General features: G+C 26.5%; 2 protein-coding genes across 3 annotated transcripts; one reads left to right on the top strand and one right to left on the bottom strand.

Moving 5' to 3' along the window:
* The first annotated feature begins 2,896 nt into the window (after positions 1-2,896).
* Positions 2,897-9,253, top strand: LOC135121020 (copper-transporting ATPase 2-like). 2 transcript variants are annotated; one of them, XM_064045331.1, is made up of 24 exons: positions 2,897-2,959; positions 3,029-3,091; positions 3,167-3,238; positions 3,814-3,914; positions 4,883-5,031; positions 5,145-5,278; positions 5,445-5,548; positions 5,859-5,981; positions 6,038-6,179; positions 6,241-6,330; positions 6,555-6,694; positions 6,921-7,027; positions 7,086-7,220; positions 7,270-7,411; positions 7,463-7,562; positions 7,627-7,718; positions 7,783-7,888; positions 7,945-8,093; positions 8,152-8,271; positions 8,332-8,412; positions 8,469-8,642; positions 8,700-8,862; positions 8,918-8,991; positions 9,053-9,207. In XM_064045331.1, exons 1-24 carry the CDS (start codon positions 2,920-2,922, stop codon positions 9,137-9,139), a joined length of 2,688 nt encoding a protein of 895 aa, XP_063901401.1. In that variant the 5' UTR covers positions 2,897-2,919; the 3' UTR covers positions 9,140-9,207. The 2 variants fall into 2 exon arrangements, with proteins under 2 accessions (XP_063901401.1, XP_063901400.1); XM_064045330.1 differs by having other exon boundaries at positions 8,918-9,253.
* A 1,394-nt stretch (positions 9,254-10,647) lies between these two features.
* On the bottom strand, positions 10,648-17,219 carry LOC135121030 (cAMP-dependent protein kinase catalytic subunit 1-like; the record flags this gene model as incomplete). Its single annotated transcript, XM_064045339.1, has 10 exons — positions 10,648-10,812; positions 10,972-11,070; positions 11,772-11,865; positions 12,851-12,911; positions 13,132-13,267; positions 13,866-13,898; positions 15,059-15,122; positions 15,758-15,831; positions 16,897-17,046; positions 17,130-17,219. Coding segments are annotated over 10 exons (966 nt in total), but the record flags the coding sequence as incomplete, so codon positions are not given.
* Between the last annotated feature and the right edge of the window lie 5,232 nt (positions 17,220-22,451).

Raw genomic sequence — 22,451 nt, 5'->3', positions numbered from 1 at the left:
CCGACCCAACAGTTATTTTTAAAGTTAGCTACCTAATTAGACCATAAACCAGTTAGCCCACTAGTTGCTCCTTGCTAGTTATTCGAGTACAAGGTTTAAGAGATAGCTACAAATTTTACTAAAATAGTGCATAATACTAAGCTAACCAAAGTTAAATTAGGCAGCACTGTAGTAGTTTTTTTACACACGAACCAGTTCGATAAAAATTAGGTGGAATGGTGGTTAATCCTGTTGAAGCCAGTTTTGCATTAGCTAGCGACTTTTTTTTTGCAAGTGATAGTAATAAAAAAGTTTCAGGTAAGATGAACCCAATAAGAAAACGTATTAGTTTGAAAGAAAGGGTATATAATTAAAATTTTATATTGCGAAAAATTTTAGAATTTATTTCCTCTTTAACTTTTTTTTAATTTCATTAGTTAAAATATGTTAGACGGTTTTGGTCGAAGTAAATCTAAACCTTTAACTCTAACTTTAGATTTTTGTTTATAACTAAAATAGCTTTTTTTTTTTAAACATTTCTGAACCGTATTATTTATTTTGTTTTAAACTCTGCACATAATAGTTAAATTTTAAAAAAAAAGTTTTAAAAAATTGTTTTGGTACTCATGCCGTATTACATAACAGAGCATGGATCATCGGTTATTATAGTTACAAATCTACTAAATCGTCCGTATTTTGTCACGACCCGGAGATCGTGAGTTAATGGAATTTGCAAGGGTTTGAGAGCTAGGGATAGATATAAAACAAAAAACAATTTAGTAAAACTAATGAGTGCTTGAAACAAGAGCGGAGTTAAGACCCGCTTAATTAAAACTGTGCACAGCGAGAACATAACCAAAAGCTTAAAATAGCACCTAGAAACAAGAAACAGAGGAAAATGGCACTAGTATCTATAAAAGCTAAGCAAAAGACGTTTAGTTACAAAAATGTAACAAAATCAGACCCTTCTTTTAAAGTGATAAGCCTTCGATACCTTCAAATGCTAAAAAACGCAATTACAACTAATGTGGGTAATTTAGAAAACGCACTGTTCGCAACTATATTAATTTGCCAAAGAAATTTAAGCTACAGGTGCAGGCTTAAGTCATAAGCATATTATTCTTGCCTCCTTTATGTTATTTTGTATCTGGAATTTATTGAACAAAATATAAAAAAGAAAAATTCAAGTTAAGCAAAGCTTGAATAAGGATATTAAATGTAAATGCAGAAAACTCTAACTCTAAATTGTCTTAGAGCAAGTTGTGAAGCTTATAGGCTAAAGTTAATGCCCGTTGTAAGTTACTAATGGGTAACTACCTATAGCAGCGCACTTATGTAAATTGTATGAGGGTTAGCATATCCTCGAGAGAGACGGCTATATACCCGATGTGAGAAATACCTAGTAGAAGGACATGATAAGCTACTTAGAAAGTCAGCCAGAACCTAAGGCCAATAGAAATAAATATATATAATAACTTCTAGGCAGTATCGTAATTAGAATGAGTCAGAAATATATTAAAAACGTCTTTGTAAAAATTTAAAAAACGGACGACAGCGACGCTCTATAAAATTACTTTACCGATTTTTTTGCTTGTATCAAGTAGAAGCATAATGTACTTACATATGCTTATTTATTTTTTTATTATAGGGGTGCTTACTTATTACTTAGTTAAATTAAAAAAATTTCCTCTTTGAAGAAATGTTTTGCGTTCATGCACAGAATATAGCATAATAGATTTACACTTCCTACTGTCAACGAGTGAAAATAAAATTATAGTAATTTTCTTGTTTTCAGGTATACACTAAAGTGACTTTGCTTAAACATTAATCATACATTGATTAGAAAAAAGTATATTCTAACATACCCTTACCAAGTAGAAAAAAGATAAGAAATTCAATAAACTCTTTTAACTACAATTTTTTCCTCTTTGCACATATTCTTTTGCTCTTAAAGAGTTATAAGTCCCTTTTTTATAAGTAGAAGCTTTATATATGCTATTCTAATTTTCGCCACGTTATAAATTGCGCTAAATAATTTTTGAGTTACTTGAAAGCATTATGTATAATATTTATAAAACTTGTGTGGCTATACGCGAAGTAATATACTTGCTTTTTTGTTACAGTAAAGAAAGTACCTAACTATAAAAATAAATAAATAAAACAAGCAATCAATTACTTCCCGTGATTATTACACTCTTAACAAAAATTTATAGTTACTTCGGGGCTAAACCTTTTGTGAATATTACATTCCTTTATAAAATTTAGTAACTACATGATCAATGTGGCACTATAAAACGGTTATTTTGTACGTTAAAAACCGCGCAAGTAACTTTTACCCTCGGAATGTTTCCATGTTACCATATAGAGAGCCTATAAAAGTTTTATCAATTAAAATAACGCTCCTACCTAACGCATTTATTTTTTTCATTCCACAGAGTATGAATAGTAGTTTTGTAAAGAAGCTTTTTGACAACGCTCCAATTTAAATAGAGTTAATAGAAGGGTATATAGTTATTATTACTATATCTTCACGAAAAAAGAAGGACCAATAACGTATAAGTATTCAAGGTTTCATAATGTTTAAGAATAAATTGACTAACAAATCTACGAAGTTTTTAAAATAAAATATAAAATTTTAGTTAAGCTTTATAACCTTGACTAAAGCTGCATATCGTGGGTTAAATAAAGCTTTTGAGTGCTAAACTTAAATTTGTCTCAGAGAAAATTTTTTAGGTTACGTTTTAATTTGTAGTAGATAGTAGACATCCTCAATAATTTTTTAACCTTTTTACTTTCGATCCCTACTATTTATTTTTACAAAAAAAAGCTTTTAAGTAAACTAGCCTTAAAATTTTATTTACACTTCAGTAGTGCTATTTCTTTCATTTAAATAATTTTTTTTTTTTCCTTTAGCTTGTTAATTTCAAGTTACAAATAATAATGGAGTGTACAGCAATCCCCTTTTCCTCCCCAGTTACAGGTATTTAAGATAAGTTTAATTAATAATTACGTTGCTTTTTATTAATTTTTTCTCTCTTTCATAAATCAGGAAATCCGCAGAATCTTTTACTTGATAAAGAACCTTTACAAAAAAAGTTATTATTGGCACAAGGTTTTTTATTTAATTTTATACTATACTTTTATATAAACCATTCAATCTAAAACGATAATGTTCTACTATTTAAAGGTTCCCCCTCTAATTCAAATGGGGTTCTCATAACTGCTGGTCCAATTAAAAAATGCAGTTTACTTATTTCAGGTTCTTCTGTACTGCGTAAAGCCGTGCTCATACTAAACTTTATTAATATTATTAAGTAAAATTAATTGTATATTACCAAAAAAAATGTGAATCTTTTATTTTTTTACCTGATTTGTATATTATGATTATAGTATATTATAAAGAGCTAGTTATTATAAAAGTTTCTGTAAATAAGGAATTAAGTAATTTTTAATATTTATAAATTAATTATGGAATTGATTAGCAAAAAAAGGTTATTTTAAAAGATTTTTATTTTTAATAATTGGATTAAATAATAATTTTTAATAAAATAATCATCGTGATTATATGTTTATACTCCTTTATAATTATTACTTTATTATAATTAGTTAATTAATTTAAAAGCTTTCTATTCACGAGTTCATAATGCTAACAATTATTCGAAAAATGTTTAAAATTTTAATTAAAATAAGTTATATAAATGTAGAATAATGAAACTTAAAAAATATACTACTAATAAAGCAAGATTGATCTTTTCATTTCTTAAATTACGACTCTTTAAAAATGTTTAAGAATGTTTTCAATTTATATATAAACTATTATTAATATCAAAATAGGAATGAGCTGTGCCTCCTGCGTAGGAACTATAGAAAAAACTTTAAAGAATAACATCTCAATTTATGACATTCGCGTGAATCTTCTTTCTGGAAATGCTGAAGTTTTTTTAAAAAATTACATTATTATTTATATAATTATGATATTATATTTGATAACTTTATTTTTCAATTTCTTTTTAACTACTTTTCTTTTGGAAAATTATGTTTTATTTTTTTTCTTCCTTTTTTTATATTTTTTATACTTTTTTAAGTTTTAATTTTTTTAACAGTATTATTTATATTATTTATATAACAACAATAATTACTTTGATAATAACAATGAGTCGGATATAAAACTTTTTATAAAAGGAAAATTAAAAATAATTCTTAAAGATAATTATTAAAATTTTGATTCGTACAGTTTTAATTTAAAAATGCAAAAGAAATTTTTAAATTTTCAATTTTTTAATTTTTGAAATTTTTATTTTAGTATTATTTTTTTATGTATTACTAATAAGTTAATAGAAAAGTGTAACTCTTTTTTTAAATTCCAGCTATTTTGGGGGCACACTTTATTATGATAATACTATTTATTATTATTAAAGTCTTTTAAACTTGTGTTTCTAAATATTTGTAAGTGTTAATCTAAATAAATTTAATTTTAAATACTAAAATTGAGAATTTCTTTGTCACAATTTTTAAATTTCGTAATGCTGTTGATTATTCTTTGTTTTGTTAATTTTTTTTTTAAAAATTTAATATATAAATTATTATAACTTATAAGATTTACGTCTTTTGGACAATTAATTTTACTTGGATAAAAAAAATTTTCAAAAAAATTAATTACTTTAAAATTTATAATTCATTTAAAGTAGTAGACTCCAAATATTTTCTTTATAACTTTTTTTAAATAACTGTTTATAATTTAAAGATTAAAAAGATTTTACGTTTCAATTTCATTTTAAATTTCTTTTTATGCATAAAGTTTATTATAAAAATTTTTAAAGTTTTTCTCTCTACGATTTTTATATTAAAATTTCACTTATTAAAAAGCTTATTTATATATTTTTTACTTTAATTTTTTTTAAAGGTTTGGTATAACGAGAAATTTATAAAAGAAGCAGAGCTTTGCAAACTTATAAGGAATCTTGGCTTTGGAGTCGAACTTATAAGGGAAAACAGCGCTGGAGTTCTAAACTTTTCTCTCCTTGACGTAATTGATGCTAACTGTATTACTGCGTAAGCATAATAATAATAATAATAATAATAATAATAATAATAATAATAATAATAATAATAATAATAATAATAATAATAATAATAATAATAATAATAATAATAAATAATAAAAGCATTGAAAAACTTTTGAAGAATGTGGAGGGCATAAGCGAAGTGACTCTTTTTTATCCAAGTTGCAAAGGCCACGTGCGCTTTGACGAAGAACTGCTCGGTCCGCGCGATATCGTAGATCTTTTGGAAAGCTGGGGTCTTTTTTTAATGAATGTTGTGTATTTTTAATAGTGTTTATAATAATAATAGTGATAATAATAATTATAATAATAATAGTAATAGTAATAATAATAATGACATTGACTATTGTCCTATTGGAAACGTGTGGGGGTTACCACTGTTAAGTTTTTGGCATCTTATAGGCTACAGAGCACGTGTTGAGGCAAACGGAGAGACTTCTTCTACTGACTCAGAGATCATTATATGGAGGCGCTCTTTTTTAATCAGCGTTGCCTTTTTTATTCCAGTTCGGTTCCTTTTTAGTTTGTATATATATTTTTTACTGTTTATAATTTTCTTATGAATAAATATTAATACTGTGAGGTACTTTTTTTTGTTATCTGTAGAGGTCTGTTCATTATTTTTTATAAAAAAAATAAAATTGAGTACTTTTCTAAATGATTACATTCTAAAGTATATGAAATATCTTTTTTTGGGTAAATATTATCATTCTTAGTAAAAAATTTGGTTACATTAAATATATAATACTGAAAATAAGACTGCATTAGTGCCCTTTTTATATAAAAACTTTTATTATAATTTTTTTTTTTATATAGACTTTTTTGCTTATGCACCTTTTTTCCCGCATTGCTGTACTCTACCACTTTTTAATGATTGAACCGATAAGCGGAATTTCTCTTATGAACATGCTCATTTGGGCCTTTGCAACCATTGTTATGGTGGACAGTTCATTATTTCACGTGAATTTCATATCCTTATTACTTCGTTGGCGCAGGTCGTCGCTGGAAAAAATGTTTTTTTTTCTGCATACAACTCGCTTAAGCACGGCCGCGCTAATATGGATGTTCTCATTGCTACCGGCTCGCTCGTGGCTTATTTATATTCAGCGGCAGTGTCCTGTTGGACCGTTCTATTCAGTATTTTTATGGTTTTTTTAAATTAAAATAGTTTGCCATTATTTTATGATTACTATATAAGGAAAGGGGACAGAAAAAGTTTTCTTTGAAATGTCTGTCATGTTGTTTACTTTTACTACGCTTGGCCGCTGGCTTGAGTGTGCAGCAAAAGGTGTTTATATTTTTATGAAAAGGGCGTCACACACATGGTTGTATATTTCACCAATCATAAGCGTGTTTATAAACAGCCACAAATAGAGTTAAAAGAATATTTTTTTAATTTCATAGTTTTTCTTGTCAATTGCGCCTTTATATAAATTTAAAAACTTTATATAATATTATTGTTTACCCTACAACTGCATTTACTGCATAATTTTTAATGCATCGCCTTAAAAGCTCAGGCATCTGATGCCGCAAAAAAATTAATGAACTCTCAGCCAATTAACGCCCGCTTATTAATTCATAACACTGAAAAATCAATTTCTATTGGTTTAGTGCAGCGTGGCGACCTCTTGAAAGTTCTTCCTGGGGAGCAGGTATGCGTCTTACTATTTTTCCTGCGCAGTTCAGTAAACTTAAAGAAAATATTGTAAACTTACGTATGTTTTTCAGTTTTTCAGATAAAAGGCGGTGTCGTTAATAGATTCACATTTTTTTCATTAATATTTTTTAAAGGAATTGTAACTATTTTTATTATGCGCTCTTTTAAAGAAACTTTTACTGGGGAGTATACGAGCTTAAAATATTTTTTTTATGAGGTAGATACCGGCAGACGGCACGGTTGTCTTTGGCTGCAGTTCCGTGGATGAGTCTTTGATAACCGGCGAAAGTTCTCCTATTGTGAAAAATGTTGGGGACTTCGTGTTTGGGTAAAAACCGTTTCCTTTTTATATCTAATGTAATTTCTGATTGGCAGCTTGTAATTAGCGGGACGCTAAACCAACTGGGAGTGGTCCATTTGAAAGTTACTAATGTCGGAGACCACTCTGCTTTAGGACGAATAGTGAAGTTAGTAAAGGAGGCTCAAGCCTCTAAAGCACCCATCCAGCGCTTGGCTGATCAGTATTATTTTTGCATACTATATAATTTTTCCCCCTAACTTTTTACTAAGCATTGCGGGATACTTTGTTCCCTGCATCATTGGGCTTTCTCTGGCCACTTTTTTAGTGTGGTTTTTTCTTTGCAACAATGGCCTTGCCGCTATCCCCTTTGGTTCCTCCAGTTTCCGTTACTCTCTCCAATTCGCCATCTCCGTAAGCTTGGTTAATAAGCGAGTTTCACATGACCACTAATGAGTTTGAGAGGTCCTAGTTGTTGCTTGCCCCTGCGCCCTTGGCTTAGCAGCTCCAACTGCCGTCGCAGTGGGGGTTGGGGTGGGGGCGGAAAACGGCATACTAATAAAAGGTCGAACTTTCCATCTTGTCTTCCTTACAATTTATAAAACATTATCTTTTGTGCACGTGATTAGGTGGAGAGGCGCTAGAAGGTGCCAATCGAGTAACGACATTGTGCTTTGATAAGACCGGCACAGTAACGGAGGGCCTCCCACGTGTGTGCGAGGTACGCTTATCATTGGATCACTAACTTATTGGTGGGCATTTACTTTTCGAGAGCTCATTGGTAGATAGTAGTGTTCAATGGTATGAACCAGAAACAATTTTTAAAACTTGTACGACTCGCCGAAGAAAACTCCAACCACGTTCTCGCCAAGTCTATACTTAGCTACGCAAGTTCATGCTTGTTGCCTTCGACAGGATAATAAAAATAACGCTTACTGAATGGTCAGATACAATGTCAATGTCCGATGACGAGACAGCCGTAATAACCCAAGACCCCCTCTGCTTTCCTGGAGAAGGGCTGAGTTGTGTGGTTGGCCAAAGGACACTTCGCATAGGCAGTTTCGCTTGGATTAAAAACTTTGCTACGTCTGAAGAAGTTTTTTTTATACCAACCCACAGATTATAATTATTATAATGTGTATCAAATTTCACAGGATGTATCCGAAAAAGTCAAAAAGTATCAAGATAACGGCTTCATAACTTCCCTGGTAGCAATAGACAACGATATAGCCGGACTTATAACGCTGGTGGATCAAGTGAAACCCGAAGCCAAAGTCCGAGTGACATAATTTTTTTTATAAATAATGAGTAAACATTTTTTCTATCATTATCAGCTGGTGATTAAAACATTGCAGAATATGAACATTCAAGTTTGTCTTCTGACAGGCGACAACCAGACGGCCGCTCTCCGAATTGTAAGTGGTTTAAACTTTGTTTCCCCCCACCAACGCGGTACTGTAGTGGCACTCAGGCTAGTGAGCTCGGCATACCCCGCCAGAAGACTTATTACGAGTGCCTCCCGAGCCGAAAGTTAGCGATAGTTAAAGCAATGCAGGAAGCCGGGGAAGTGGTGGGGATGGTTGGTGACGGACTGAACGACTCTCCTGCCCTCGCGCAGGCCGACTTGGGAATAGCCGTTGCAAGCGTACACCCTTATTTAGCTTCATATTTTGCCCTGCATACCTGTTATTTGGAATTGTAGGGCACTTATATGACGGTGGAGGCCGCCCAGATTGTGCTAACCACCGCCTCTCTCGCAGGCATTATCTACGCTATCGATATCTCGACAAAGACGGTGCGCCGGATTCGCTACAATTTTGTTTTTGCGGTCATGTATAATTTCATTGCTGTGCCCGTTGCATCCGGTTTTAAATTTTACAGAGCTAATCATCAATGGCATACTCTTTAAATTATTATTAGGGCTGCTGGCACCTTTCGGGATAGCCTTGAATCCCGTTTTGGCTACGCTTGCCATGATACTTTCATCGCTCACTGTAATAGGATCTTCACTGTTACTAAAGAGCTACCAAAAGCCTAACTTGGAACGCCCAGTAGGTCGTGCCAAATCTACTCTGCAAGAGTGGCTTGTTAATTTGGGTATTCAGTGGAAAAACACGTGCTTCCGTGTCTCCAATTTTTTGACCAAGTTATCTTTTAAACGACGTCGGCGGCTAGCACGGTACTCTTCTACGGCGGTGGAAGAGATGCGTTTGTTGTAAAAATGTAAACAAAATTAAATTGCATTGGGCGTGCATTTATTAAATAAAGGATTACACAACTAAAAGTTTTTTTTTAATATATGGCCGTTTTCGACTTATGAAGTTCATCTTATAGGCTTCATCTTTGAACAATATATTAATACTTTTTTTATTAGTATTAAAATAAAATATTTTAACACAAGGTTCACTGAAATCTTTTCAGAATCCCATTTAAACGAGTTCACAATTAGTTCTAGTTGTTTTTATGGTTATTTTTAGAGAAATTGTAGGTCTCTAAGTGCACTATACGAGAGTATTACGAATACTGTGTAATTTTTTTCGTTGAAGATAGAATAGTGTATAATTAACTTTAATGTAATAGTTTTGAACATTTCTTAGATAATAGTTTTTTTGAAGAATTTTAAAGGAATAAAATTAATCTTAAAATTCCACTAAAAAAACAATATATTCCATTTAATACCATAATTTGGTTAAACATTTTTTTTGTTAGAATTAAGAGCCTGCTTGCATAACACTCTGTCTAGCAACCTGGCGAAAAGATATTAAATTATTTTTTGTTTTAAATAACAAGCAGACATTATTCTAATATAAAATAAAAACAAGATGGAACCTTTTCTTGTTAAAAACATTTTATACTTACTGGACTTAAATATACTTTTGTAGATTACACAAGCTTTTTTTCTAATTTTTTTAAAGAAATTAGTCACAAAATTGGCTGTTATTTTTAAATAAAGTATACGTCTTTTTTATATACTACCACTAGAAAATAGTGATGCTAACGTTTGCTATTAAACGCTAATGACCTTTTTCCTAACTTTTTACTACTAGAAGTTTTTAATACCTTTTGAGTTTCACTTGAAAGACTTTTGTTAGCCCTTTTATAACACCTAAAAAAAGTTTATTTCATGATATTTCAAATAAAAACTGAAGTAGTACAATAAGTTCCGCTTTTCTACTTTCATTAAACTCAAAAGTATTTTTAAATTCTACTAAAAAACACTTTTATTTCAACTAACTTAAGCTGTAAACTATTGCACTTTGCAGTATAAAAAAATAAAGTAAATCTTTTACATTTTTAGGTTCTTTAACAAGTTGAGCTACCAAAATTCACGCAGGACACTTTTAAAATAGTTTAAAGCAATTTTTCTACCACATTTTTAAATTTGAGAGTCGCAAGCTAAAATCTTTTGTATGAAGAAAATTCGCACATTTGTTAAAATTATTATAAATTTATTAAGTTAAAAAATTATGCTTTGAGATTCTATTTTATAGGACTTTTTTTACTATTGTTAAGTTTTTTTATTAACTTTACATAAAAGAAACATTAATAACTTGTTTTTACTTTTTCCGCTAAAACCCAATAAACTTTACTAAATTTTATTTTTAATTTTTTTTAACAGAAATTCTATTTCTTTCTAAATCAGTTTAACTTCAAAACTGCTTGAAAATATCTTCATAAGGATCCTTTCCCTCTTCATCCCAAAATAAATCTTCTTCGTCGTACTGGTCAAAATGGCTATCGTCGTCTTCTCCAGAGACTTGAGGTATATAAGGAGAGCGAATTTTATTATTCAATAAAGCTTTGAAGTTCATTTCCTATTTAAAAATAAAATTAAACTTGAGAAAAATAATTATACTTTTACCATAATTCACCAAAACAGAAATTAGCAGAATTAATTAATTTTTTATTAATCATAAAAAAAATTAAAAGAATTTATAAAAATAATAGCAAATATTTATAAGTAAATATAAAACTTTGAAGTAAGGATGCTCTTTTATTTGCTCTGCTCCCCCTTTCATGCTTCCAAGGCGGCGCGTAAGGTCGCAGGTTAAGAATCCTTGGATAATTGATTTCTGCAATAAAAAATAATGCATTCGTCAGCTAATCAAATATAATATAAATATTTATAGCAAATAATTGCATAGTAAATATGAATAACAAAAAACTTTCGGAAAGAGCGTGACAAGGTTTAAAATAAAAAAAATTAAAAATTGGATTGAAAGATTTATTTTTATTATGATTATTTTTAGTATATTTACTTTATTATTATTTAATTATTATTACGTTTTATATTTAATTTTTTGTTGGTAGTACTACTTCAACGAAACAATTAAAGATTAAAACGGACGTAGAACAATTTAACAATAATAAACAAAATAGTTTTAACCGAGAATGTTCAAAGGAACTTATGGAACTATTAAAACTAATAGAAGATTTTATAAAAGAAAAATAATGAAGGCTTCAATAAGCCGTTTTAATGATTATAACAATAAAATTATAAAAAAAATATTATATAAAAGTAAAAAGTTTTTATTTTCTTCAATATAATTAATCATTATAATAATAATAACCCAACAAGAGTCATCCAAAGACATTGTTTAAAATATTTTTTTACCCAAAGGTTTTTGTTTTAAATATAAAACAATTATTACTATAAGTAAGCAGTATAAAAAAAACTAAAAAAGTATTCAGAAATGTGCTTGTTTATATACAGTTTATACAATATTTTAAAAGTTACTGATAAATAAATAATAATAGAAAATAATAATAATACCTCTTCTGCTAGAAAATGAACTGGAAAACTTAGACTTCCGTCGACTATTTTTCTATACATTTCCATTTGGTTGGGGTCATAAAATGGAGCATGTCTTTAAAAATAATGAATATTTTTAGCCAATAAGAAAAGGTTATTTTTTTATATTGAATTCACAAGCAAATTTTGTAATTGGTGTCATAATTATTCGATGGAGTTTAAAATATATATAATGGGATTTTTTAATAGAAAAAAATAATGAAAGTTTGCGCGTGCTTAAACCCAACAACTAATAGACTAAAGTTTGTAGATGTGGAATGTAATTATTATTGTAAATTTTTTCTTTGGAAAAATTTATAAAATATATACTTATTATTTCGTAATAAATAAGTTTTATACATGAAAAAAACAAATAAAATATAAAATTTATATAGAAAATGAGTGTACAGAAAAAAATAAACCGCTTTTGGATGTACTTAACAAAAAACGAATCCCTAAAAAATAACAATAAAAACAATAATATAACTTTGTTAGTTTATTTGTTAAAAATAATAACTTATAGTTTATATAAAAATAATTAAAATAATATCCTTTTATTACTTTTATAATAATAATATTAACTTTTTAGTTTTTATATTAATAATTATTATTTATAACAGTTTTTGTATTAGAAATATAAAAAGTTCAAAATAATAATTTTTTTATAAAAAATTATTAAAATAATATTTTTGTACTTTTATAATAATAATAAAGCAAACTTATGAATAATAATAACTTTTTTACTTCATCTTAATAATAATATAAAATAGTTAACATAAAAATAATATTAAAAAATATATAAAAAGTTTTAAAAAGAATTTTATATTGTATAAAAATAATTATAATAATAATAAAAAAGCACAAAAAAATCATTTTATATATAATAATAATAATAGGTAATAGTCATTTTAAAAATGTTTTGATATATAAAAACTTTTTTTTATAATTTTTACTACTTTTATAATAAAATTTATGAAAAAGCTTTTTAAAAAAACTATAATCTTAACTATTTTATATTTTTCATAATAATGATAATTAGTAATAATAAAAATAATAGTAACCCCGAGCGCATTTCATATATCAAAACACCAACGGCCCACCAATCCACTGAGCGCGTGTAGCCTGAAAAATAAAAATAAAACAAAGGAAAATAGCAACAAGCAAAAAAAATAAATAAAAAACTTGTAATAGATATTAAAAAAAACTTTATACTTACTACAAACCTTTAATAAAACTTTTAAAACTTTTATATATATTTAAAAATAGTAAAAAAAAAGAGAAATAAAAAAATTTTATGAATAAATGAATTAATATAATAGTAGTAATAATAAAATAATAAAACCTTTAGAAAGTATTATTTCCGGAGCCAAGTACTCTGGCGTTCCGCAGAGCGTCCAAGTTTTATCTTTCACTCTTTTAGCGAATCCAAAGTCAGTCACACGCACGTGGCCTTGAGAGTCAATAAGAAGATTTTCTGGCTAAAAATATCAAATAAGAGTTAGTAATTACCAAAATAGGTGGATTGGTAACCCTTTATAAAAGTTTATTTCATAATAATTATATAAAATGTTATATGAAAGTTTTAATAAAGTCTGAAGATTATAAAAAGTTTAATAAATAATTTTTTTTAAAATGAATAGTTTCACTTCTTATGAAGTTCTTGCCTATATAATAAAAAATATTTTACACGCTCATAAATAAAATAAAAAAGAAAAATAAAAACTTTTTATTAAAATAGTTATAATAATATAAAGTAAAACAAAACGCCTCGCCGTGTGCTTTAAATTTTTCAAAAGCGATGCACACGAAGAGTAGCACGTGGCTTTGTTTTGAAGAAATTCTATTGCAAGTGTTTTATATACTTTTACTTTAAAAAATAATAACACTCACTTCTTCTAATAACTTCCGCAGTATCTTTTTTAATGGTAATTATAATAATAATTAGTAAAACTATTAATATTAGATGTATGGTATATTTTCAATCGTAATTATAATAATAAGTAAAATCTATTTATATTTTAAAGTTGGCCAATAAAAAATTAAAATAAAAAAATATTTTATAAGGAAAAAAAGTACCTTCAAGTCTCTATATATAATATCCAAGTTATGCTATAATAATAATGAAAATTAGAAGCCAATAATTTTTTTTTAAATAAATTAATAAATTAAATAAAAAAATCAAAAAATTTTATAAGAAAAATTAAAAGATAAGTAACAATGCAAGTTGTTTTCATTTACCAATCAAATGCGTAGCCGCGTATGCAACAACCAATAAAGTATTAGTAAACTTTATTTTATTATTATTTTACAATTTAAAAGCGTTTGAAACAGTATATGGACTAATGAATTTGCTTTATGGAATTACACTTGGGAATATTTCCACAAATCGCATGAATAAAACGGAGCCAATAAGTTTACAGCATTATTATAATTGAATATCATAAACCAATGATGTACCGAATAAATATAAACTTTTCACTATAATTTTATTAAGAATATTTTTTTATATTAAAATAATACAAAAAATATATAAAAAATAAAAATATTAATTTTTTTTTAATAAATATTATTTCTATAAAAAATTTATAAAATAATTATGAAAATGATTTTAATTATTAAAAATAAAAGAAATAGTAACATTCAAGTTTTATTATTAAGATGTATACCTTTCTATATCTTTTAATATAAAAGTTTGAAACTTTATTATTTATCAAACTGTTTAGTTTGTGATAATATTATTATGAAAAACCACAACAATTTTGTATGTATAATAATAATCAAAGTATATTTAAAAATATAATAAATATATTCAAAACGAATAGCTTATGATTTTAGAAAATATAAATTTATAAAAAATAAATATAATATTATGAAATGATAAAAATATTTTTTTTTAGTAGACGTAAAACTTTTCTAATACAAAAAGTAAACAATAATAATTGGTAAAAGTAACATTTTCTAAATCTTATAAAAAGTTTTAGAATTCATAACAAACAAATTATAACACGAACACGTGACCTTTGTTAGAAATGAATGAATCAAGGTAAAGTATTAGGTACACTTGGCCAATAAAATAAGTGTATATAGCCAGTTTTAAGAATATAGTTTTTAAAACTATTGAAATAAATTTTTTTTTTTTCTTTAAAGTAGTACAACTTTTTAATTTAACTATTAACAATTCCAAGTAAATTTCTTGAACATCGACAAAATTTAAAATGAGTTAGGAAAAAAGAGAATTAGTTATATAAAAAATACGAAAAAAATTTAACCAAATATTCCAAAGCCAACACAATTTCAGCCGCAAAAAATCTCGCAATCGAATGAGAAAAATATCTATAAAAAAATAAATTATGAAATTATTATAAATCAAAAAGTAGTAAATTTTTAAAAATTTTTAAAGAAAGAAATTTTGAAATGAATCGCCCCCGAAATATTATTAAGAAAATAAATAATTAAAAAAAATAAAAATAGCTTAAACAACCATAAAATAATAAAGATCTTTTTATTAAAAAAAATTATAAAAGTTAAAGTAGGAAATTTATTAATTACTTATATATAAAGCTTTCGAAAAAAAAGATTTATTTGATTTTTATGTAAAAGAAAAATTTTTCCAAAAAATGACTTAAAAAACTGTTTAATATAATGAAGTAAAGTTTTTTAAAAACAAATAATAATAAAAAATAAATTAATAATTGAAATATCGAAATTTACTTTAACCTTGAAAATTAGAATGTTAATTGTTTAGTGAATAAATAACAATTTAATTTGATAAATTTATTAATCTATAAAATAAGAAATTTAGCTTTTTTTTATAAACTTCTTCCACTAATTAAAATCAAAAAGTATAATTTTATAATTGAAAACATTACTTTCTACATTGATTCTTAAAAATTAAATTGAAATTTAATAAGTGAACAATTAATAAGTTACTATATTTAATATTAAATAATTTATAAGTAAAAGTTAACTTGTTTTTATGAATGTGAGTAAACATTTCGCCTCCATTAATAAAGTCAAGGCAAAGATAAAGAGAAGAGTTGTCCTATAAAGTTTACAAAAATTTAAAATTTTTTATAATTATAAAAAATATAATCTTGATTTAAAAAATGAGAATAGTTTTATAAACTTCCAAGAATAAAAAAGTAATTGCAAGTAAAATTAAATAGAAAATTTTGAGATTAGAAAGTAATTATAATTAATTTTTTTTAAAAATTAACCGCTATTTATTGGAAATAGTAAATACTAATGAGAAAAAGGGAAAAAAAAAGAAAATTAAAATTTAATTCATAAAAATTAAAAGTTTTATAATGAAAAAAATTTAGAAATTTTTTGACAAATTTTAAGTTAAAGAAATTAATAAAGTAAATTTTTTAAAATAATTCGCTACCTTAGAAAAATATGACTCTGAAAATGAAATATTCAAAATTTAATAAATATATAAATATAATTTATTACATAATCCAAAACCAAATTTTTAAAATTTCTACTTAAAAAATTTAATTATAACAAAATTTGAACACCAAATTTCATAATAATAAAAGTAAAATAGTAAATTTATTAAAATTAATCACTACCTGAAAAACAATATCGAAAGCTGAAGAGAGGAAAGAATTTTAGAAAAATTAAAAAAAAACAAAAACAAAATTATAAACCAATACATAAAAATTTCAAGGTTAATAAGATAATTATAAGTAAAATTTCTAGCTTCAATCGCTACTTAAAAAAATATCGAATGCTAACGAGAATAAGGAAATTAGAAAATTCAAAAAAACCAATCAAATAAATATAAACCAATAGACAAATTTCAAGATTTAATATATAATCAAAGAAAATTAGACAAATTTCAAGATTTAATATATAATCAAAGAAAATTTTGTACAAAATTTTAAAATTAAAAAAAAAAATTATATAAGTTTTAATTGCTACTTGAAAAGTGTTGAAAGCTAAGGAGAAAAAAAATAAATTAAAATTTAAAAGTTTATGTAACTAAAAAAATAATTATAAACTATGTAAAAAATTCAAGATTAATAAAAAATGAAAGAAAATTTTAAACCAAATTAAAATTAAAAAAAAAGTTATTTGTAAATTTCTAAAATTTAATAGCCACCTGGAAAAAGTATTGAATGCTAACGAGAAAAGGATGCTGAATACAGCGCAAAAGATTAATTTCGTTCGCGGTGTGCTCCACTTGCTTAAGCTGAATTACAACTTCTTTCCTGATAATTTTTAACGCAAAGTATTTGTTTGTTTCTTTATGCTGTTTTTAATTTATTATCATTATTAAAAAGTTGTTAAGCGCAAAATTGAAAAATCAAAAAATTACATACAAAAAAATTTAACCTGGCAAAGTACAACTCGTCCAAAAGAACCAGTACCTAACGTTCTAAAGACTTCAAAATCATTTAAAGTAAGATTAGCTCTATCCTGAAAATTTTTTTAAATTAATTATAAAAAAAAATTAAATCTCGAAAGTTTTATAAATTAAAGGATTAAAGCACGTGTTTTTTCTTCTCTGTGGCTAAACTTTTTAATTTTTTTTCAAAAACTTGTCGTTCGTCATCATCTTTTGTGGAACTCGTTGAAGATTCGGCTGAATGAAAAACTAAGAGTTGATGGAAAAAAAAACTTTTAAAATTAAATTTTTTAAAAAATTTGCTGGTAGCTCTAACCGCGCTCAGCTAGCACTGACTTAAGGCACTCTGTAAATTCGCCAGTTTTACTTTTACAGGAAAAGACTTCAGGAAGAATTTTATTCAAAATTTTCCAGTCTGCATTAATCTCTTCAAAAGATTCGGCCTGTAAAATTATAAATTTTAAAAATTTACTATGAAATTTAACGTAAGCTTCAATTTTATTAAAATGTCGTAAGAGATTAAGTCAAAGTTTACGAGTTAATTTAATGATGTGGCTTAAATTTGTTATAAAGGGGGCTATAGCCTTATTAGTTATCATAAAAAAAAAAGTTGCTTAAGCTAAGTAAACTAGGTTTGGCCCAACAAAGTAAAAAAAAAGTTTTAACTGGCTTTGAATTCAGTTGTTGCAAGAATAGAGAAATAAAGATATACTTATACACTTTCATTTTAAAAATTAAAAATGGTTTTATTTTGTTTTCATATCCGGAGCAGGAGCCCAAACAATTCAAACAATATAACAATTAATATTACAAAACTCTGAATAGTATAAGTAAAAATAACACTATAAACTAAAAAATACTTAATAACTTTAACAAAAAGTTTAAGTTGAACATACTTTTATAGTATATAACTAAAAAAAAGAGTAAAGTATTGCTTCTGGCTGCCCTTGCCACCAGTGTTAAGAATAAAAGAGAGGGGCTTCCAGCTAAAAGTTTTCGTAACGCTTTAAACCCAACAAGCGAAGTGTCGTATAGGAGCCCACTAGAATATTTTATTTTTTATTTCATTTCCTTAATATCAAGCGCTTTTTAAATATTTAAATAATATCATCGAAGATATTTCCTAAAAATAAAAAAAAAGATTGTAACAGTTTTTTACGCATCAACGAGAACCTGTGCAACAATTACATCCTCACCGGCAGAAACGAGTTGAATTCTGTACTTATCCCGTGTCAACGTGCCTTATTTTTATAAATATCAAAGGATAAAAAATATTTAAATAACAAAAAAGTTTCCTTTTTACTTTATACCTTTTAAACGTGAAAAAACATTAGAAAACTTCGGCTGCGTGATTTTGAAGTACTTGTTGCTGTATTCCGTGTTTGCTTTAACAACAACCTAAAAAGGAGAATATTATAAGTATTGTTTCTCTTATATATATTTATAACTGACAAAAGAGCTTGTAAATATATTTTTTTAAAATCAATTAAGGAAGGTGTGAGTACAAGGTAATTTCTACCTTACGTGGTTGCTTTTCTTCAGTAGGTGTTATAAACGTCTTAAAAATTACCATTTACCTTCAAAAGCTTAATATTATCCAATTATTTTACCATAACGTGATTTAAATTCAGCTACTTTGGCTAAATCTTCAGTGAAGACTTATAATAGTATAAGGAAAACCCCTCTAATTTTTAAATTTTGTGAAGAAACTCTAGAAAGAGAAGTAGTTCAGAGAAAGATTAGGACTTTATATATAATAGATAAAAATTCTTGACTTATTTTACTTTACGAGACAGCTCTCTAGCATAAAAAAGTAAATGCCTTAAAAGCAGAAAGGTTATCACAAACTAAATTAGTAAACTTTGTATCCAATAATAATGTTTAATTTCTGGACATTACATTTTTATCTTTACTAAAAAGGTTTCCGTATTTAGTTTGAATTCAGTTAACAACTTGGTAACTTAATAAAGATCAGTACTAAAAGTATAATTTAGTTTCTTTAATTTGCTGGGTCTGGATAATAATTCAAGTAAGATGATACTAGGATGAAGACTTAAAAACTTAACACAAGAGCTTTGCTGCATAATAATTCTTTAACGACAATTGTAAGTACTAGTACAATACAAAAAAATATTCAACTGTAAATATAATTATTGGGCCTTAACATAATCACTGCAAATAATACATAAAAATCAATAGCCTACACCTTGCAGGCTTATAAAATATTAAAATAAAATTAAATTCTTTTAAAATATATCAAATTTAAAAGTGTTTAGGGATTTATTTAGATATAATTAATTGCAAATAGAATAAAAAATCTGTAATCAGATAGAAGAGATGCTAATTATGCTTTTTAGTGCACTATCGCGTCTAGTTTTGTTAGAAAGCCTACAACGTTTGTCCCATCCCTTTACTTTAATGGTGATTGCGGTAACTAGGAAATCCGGGGCATGACACGAAGATAAGCGTGTTACAAACAAATGAAACCAGAACCTACCTCGTTCTTACATGAGCGAAACAAATACTCTATTCAGCTGTATTTCTTATAACTATAAAGGCAATTAAACCATCTAATTTTCAATCTCAGCAGCTAAAACTGGTTTTTAACATTTTTTACTACCAGATTCTGTAAAGAAAAAAGTTCTATTATTTAAGTAATATTTATAAGTTGCCCTCAAACCTTTCCGGTTTATTTTGTAAAAAAAAAGTTTGTTAAAAACAAGGACGGTTAGTGTCCTGCCCTCCTACTATGTTTCTGGTGTTTCGAAAGCTAGTCAAAGTATTGTTATATGATAATGGCAGTATATGCAAGTCTCATTATACTTAAAAGTTCATGACTCTTCTTTAAAATCTTTTTATTCAATTAACTTCAATGGTCCCGTTTTTCTTGTCTTAACCAATAACAATATTTTTTATAATTTACTCATGTATCCTAGAAATAACTTTTTGGTCCCTTTTCGTTCCCAAAATGAAATATACAATTTTTTATTATTATTAGTACTTAGTAGTTAATGATTTAAAAGATTTATTATATAAACAGGTTAAAGTAGTTAACAGTTTATGATACTACTCCTTTTTCAGTCATTTAACGATTTGTTAAGGTTGTTTATAAAAGAAGTCATCTTTGTAAAGTACCACTTTATAACTAGTGAAAAAAGTCTTAACCACATCAGCATTTCTATGTTAATAGTTACATAGTATTGAAAGTGTTTGTAATCTATTAAACTTTTAATTAAATAAATATTGTATAATTTGCTATTTTCAATACGTAGAGGTGTTGTCAACTATTATCATAACAATTTAGATTAACTTTACGTTAGCTTTTAAATTCGTATTTTATAATTAAAGTAAAATAGCCTTCCAATTATTTTTTCATTAACTTAAAAGAATACTAAGAGATAAGCTTTGTATATAAAATATCGTTGTAGAAATGTTTAAAACTTACAACTTGATTTGATAAGATAACTCGTTTGTACGTTAAAAAAAAACGTTGAAATGGTTTTTAAAAAAAAAATTTAAGCAAACATTATTATCTAAGAAAAGATTTACTATATTTCTTCTAATCTTTTATTCCGCCTTACACCAACTCGTACTAATTGTTTCTAATTTTTTCTGTAAGTTTTAATTGCTATATATTTTTGTTGTACTTTAGAGTAACTTGCTTTATAAAAATTAAAAAATATAAAGTCTTACACCATTTTTAATTTAAATATTAACATTATTTTAAAAAATTAGTGTGATATATTCAATAAAAACACTACTCAAAATGACTAAGTTCTTTTTAGCGGACAGGTAATTTTTTTGGAGGTGGTATCTAAGATTGATTTCCATATAATTTTAAATCAAAAATAACAATTTTAGCAGTTAGTAGACCACTAGCATGAATATTAAAAATTTTTAATCCATGTTAAATATAACTAACGCTCGGTTTATTTAGTCTATGCAATAATGCGAAACCTTACAAAAAACTAAGTAATTATGTAACCGCACTCATCATTTTTGATCGTGTATAGACCTAGGCCATGAGAGAAGACAAATAAACTATTAACCAATAGAAAAAGGCTTAATTTTAGGAAAAGCTAAAAGCTTGTCTTCTAGTATATCTTAGTGGGTTAGTAAAAAGAGTTCATTTTTAAGATACACATGAACCTAGAATGTTTACAAGAGTTTTTGAAACTTCACTAATTATTACTGGATATCGCAATTCATTGCATCTTGTTTCAGCTGGTCTAGCACCCATGCTGACGTATATTCTTCCTACGTTTAAAAGTTCATATATATGAAACTTAATAGGGCGGTCATTTCCTTATAATCTATTACTAGAATACTGTTATACAATCCACTTGCATATGCTTATATCCTAGTTTCTATAGTTTATATAATTTACAATAAAAATCCTATAACCATAATTTATTTAATCTCGCACTTGATAATTTCCATTAAAACATGTGTAATTATGAACTTCGTAGTAATTGGTGCTAGTCAGTTTCGTAGCGGATTTATTGTTTTTAAATGTTATTTCAGGCTCCCAAAGAGTTCTTAAGCTCTAACTATAGCGCCTCCAACACGGCGTAGGCAGAGATAAGAGAAGTAAAAGTTTATTAGATTAGCGTCCGCCATGGCCATATCACTAAGTTATCCTCTTTATAAGCTCAAAGTAAATTACCTGGTTTTTAGAAAAAAACATTACCAGAAGGAAATGTTTTTATATATGAAATACCCTACTAAACTATCTAAAGACATGAAGAAGGTGATGCATAGTACAAAAAAAAAAAATTCGTGTGAAAATACAGCACTGAGGGTATGAAGAAAACTAGTGCTTAATTTGGTAATTGATTTATGAACGTAAAGGGTTAGCAATTAGATATTTTTGTGTACTCTTAATGTATTATTGCTGTGTGCCTCTTTCATTTTTCTTTGAGCGTTTAAAAAGTTATATGCTTTTTACTTTTTCTTGAATTTAATATATTTTAAAAGAGACAGTTTAAGCATATTAACTTAAACTGGTCAGAATTGGCACAGGAATAGTGTCATTATTAGTGCATAAGCACTTTAAAGTAATAAAATACTTATAGCTATTTTTCGTCGTTAAGGTTATTACTTTCCTAATATTATTCCAAAGATGGATTGGAGAGAGGTGTGTGCTTTTAATCAAGTCGTCGTTATTGATTCCTTTTAAGACTATGAATTACTTTCTCTTTTAAATGTTATTTTAACTTCATGTGCTTTTAACCTTATCAAATATCTTTTAAGTATAGGAACTTTTAGAGGCAGAACTATTAATTAAAAGTGTTAAAGAAGATTTTAAA

The sequence above is a fragment of the Zophobas morio genome, unplaced genomic scaffold (genome assembly GCF_036711695.1).
Source record: "Zophobas morio isolate AGI-343-1 ecotype UQ-CSIRO unplaced genomic scaffold, CSIRO_AGI_Zmor_V1 ptg000478l, whole genome shotgun sequence".
Taxonomy (NCBI): Eukaryota; Metazoa; Arthropoda; class Insecta; order Coleoptera; family Tenebrionidae; genus Zophobas; species Zophobas morio.
The sequence above is the reverse complement of the archived record's forward strand: the minus strand, read 5'-3'. Positions and strand labels throughout refer to the sequence as shown.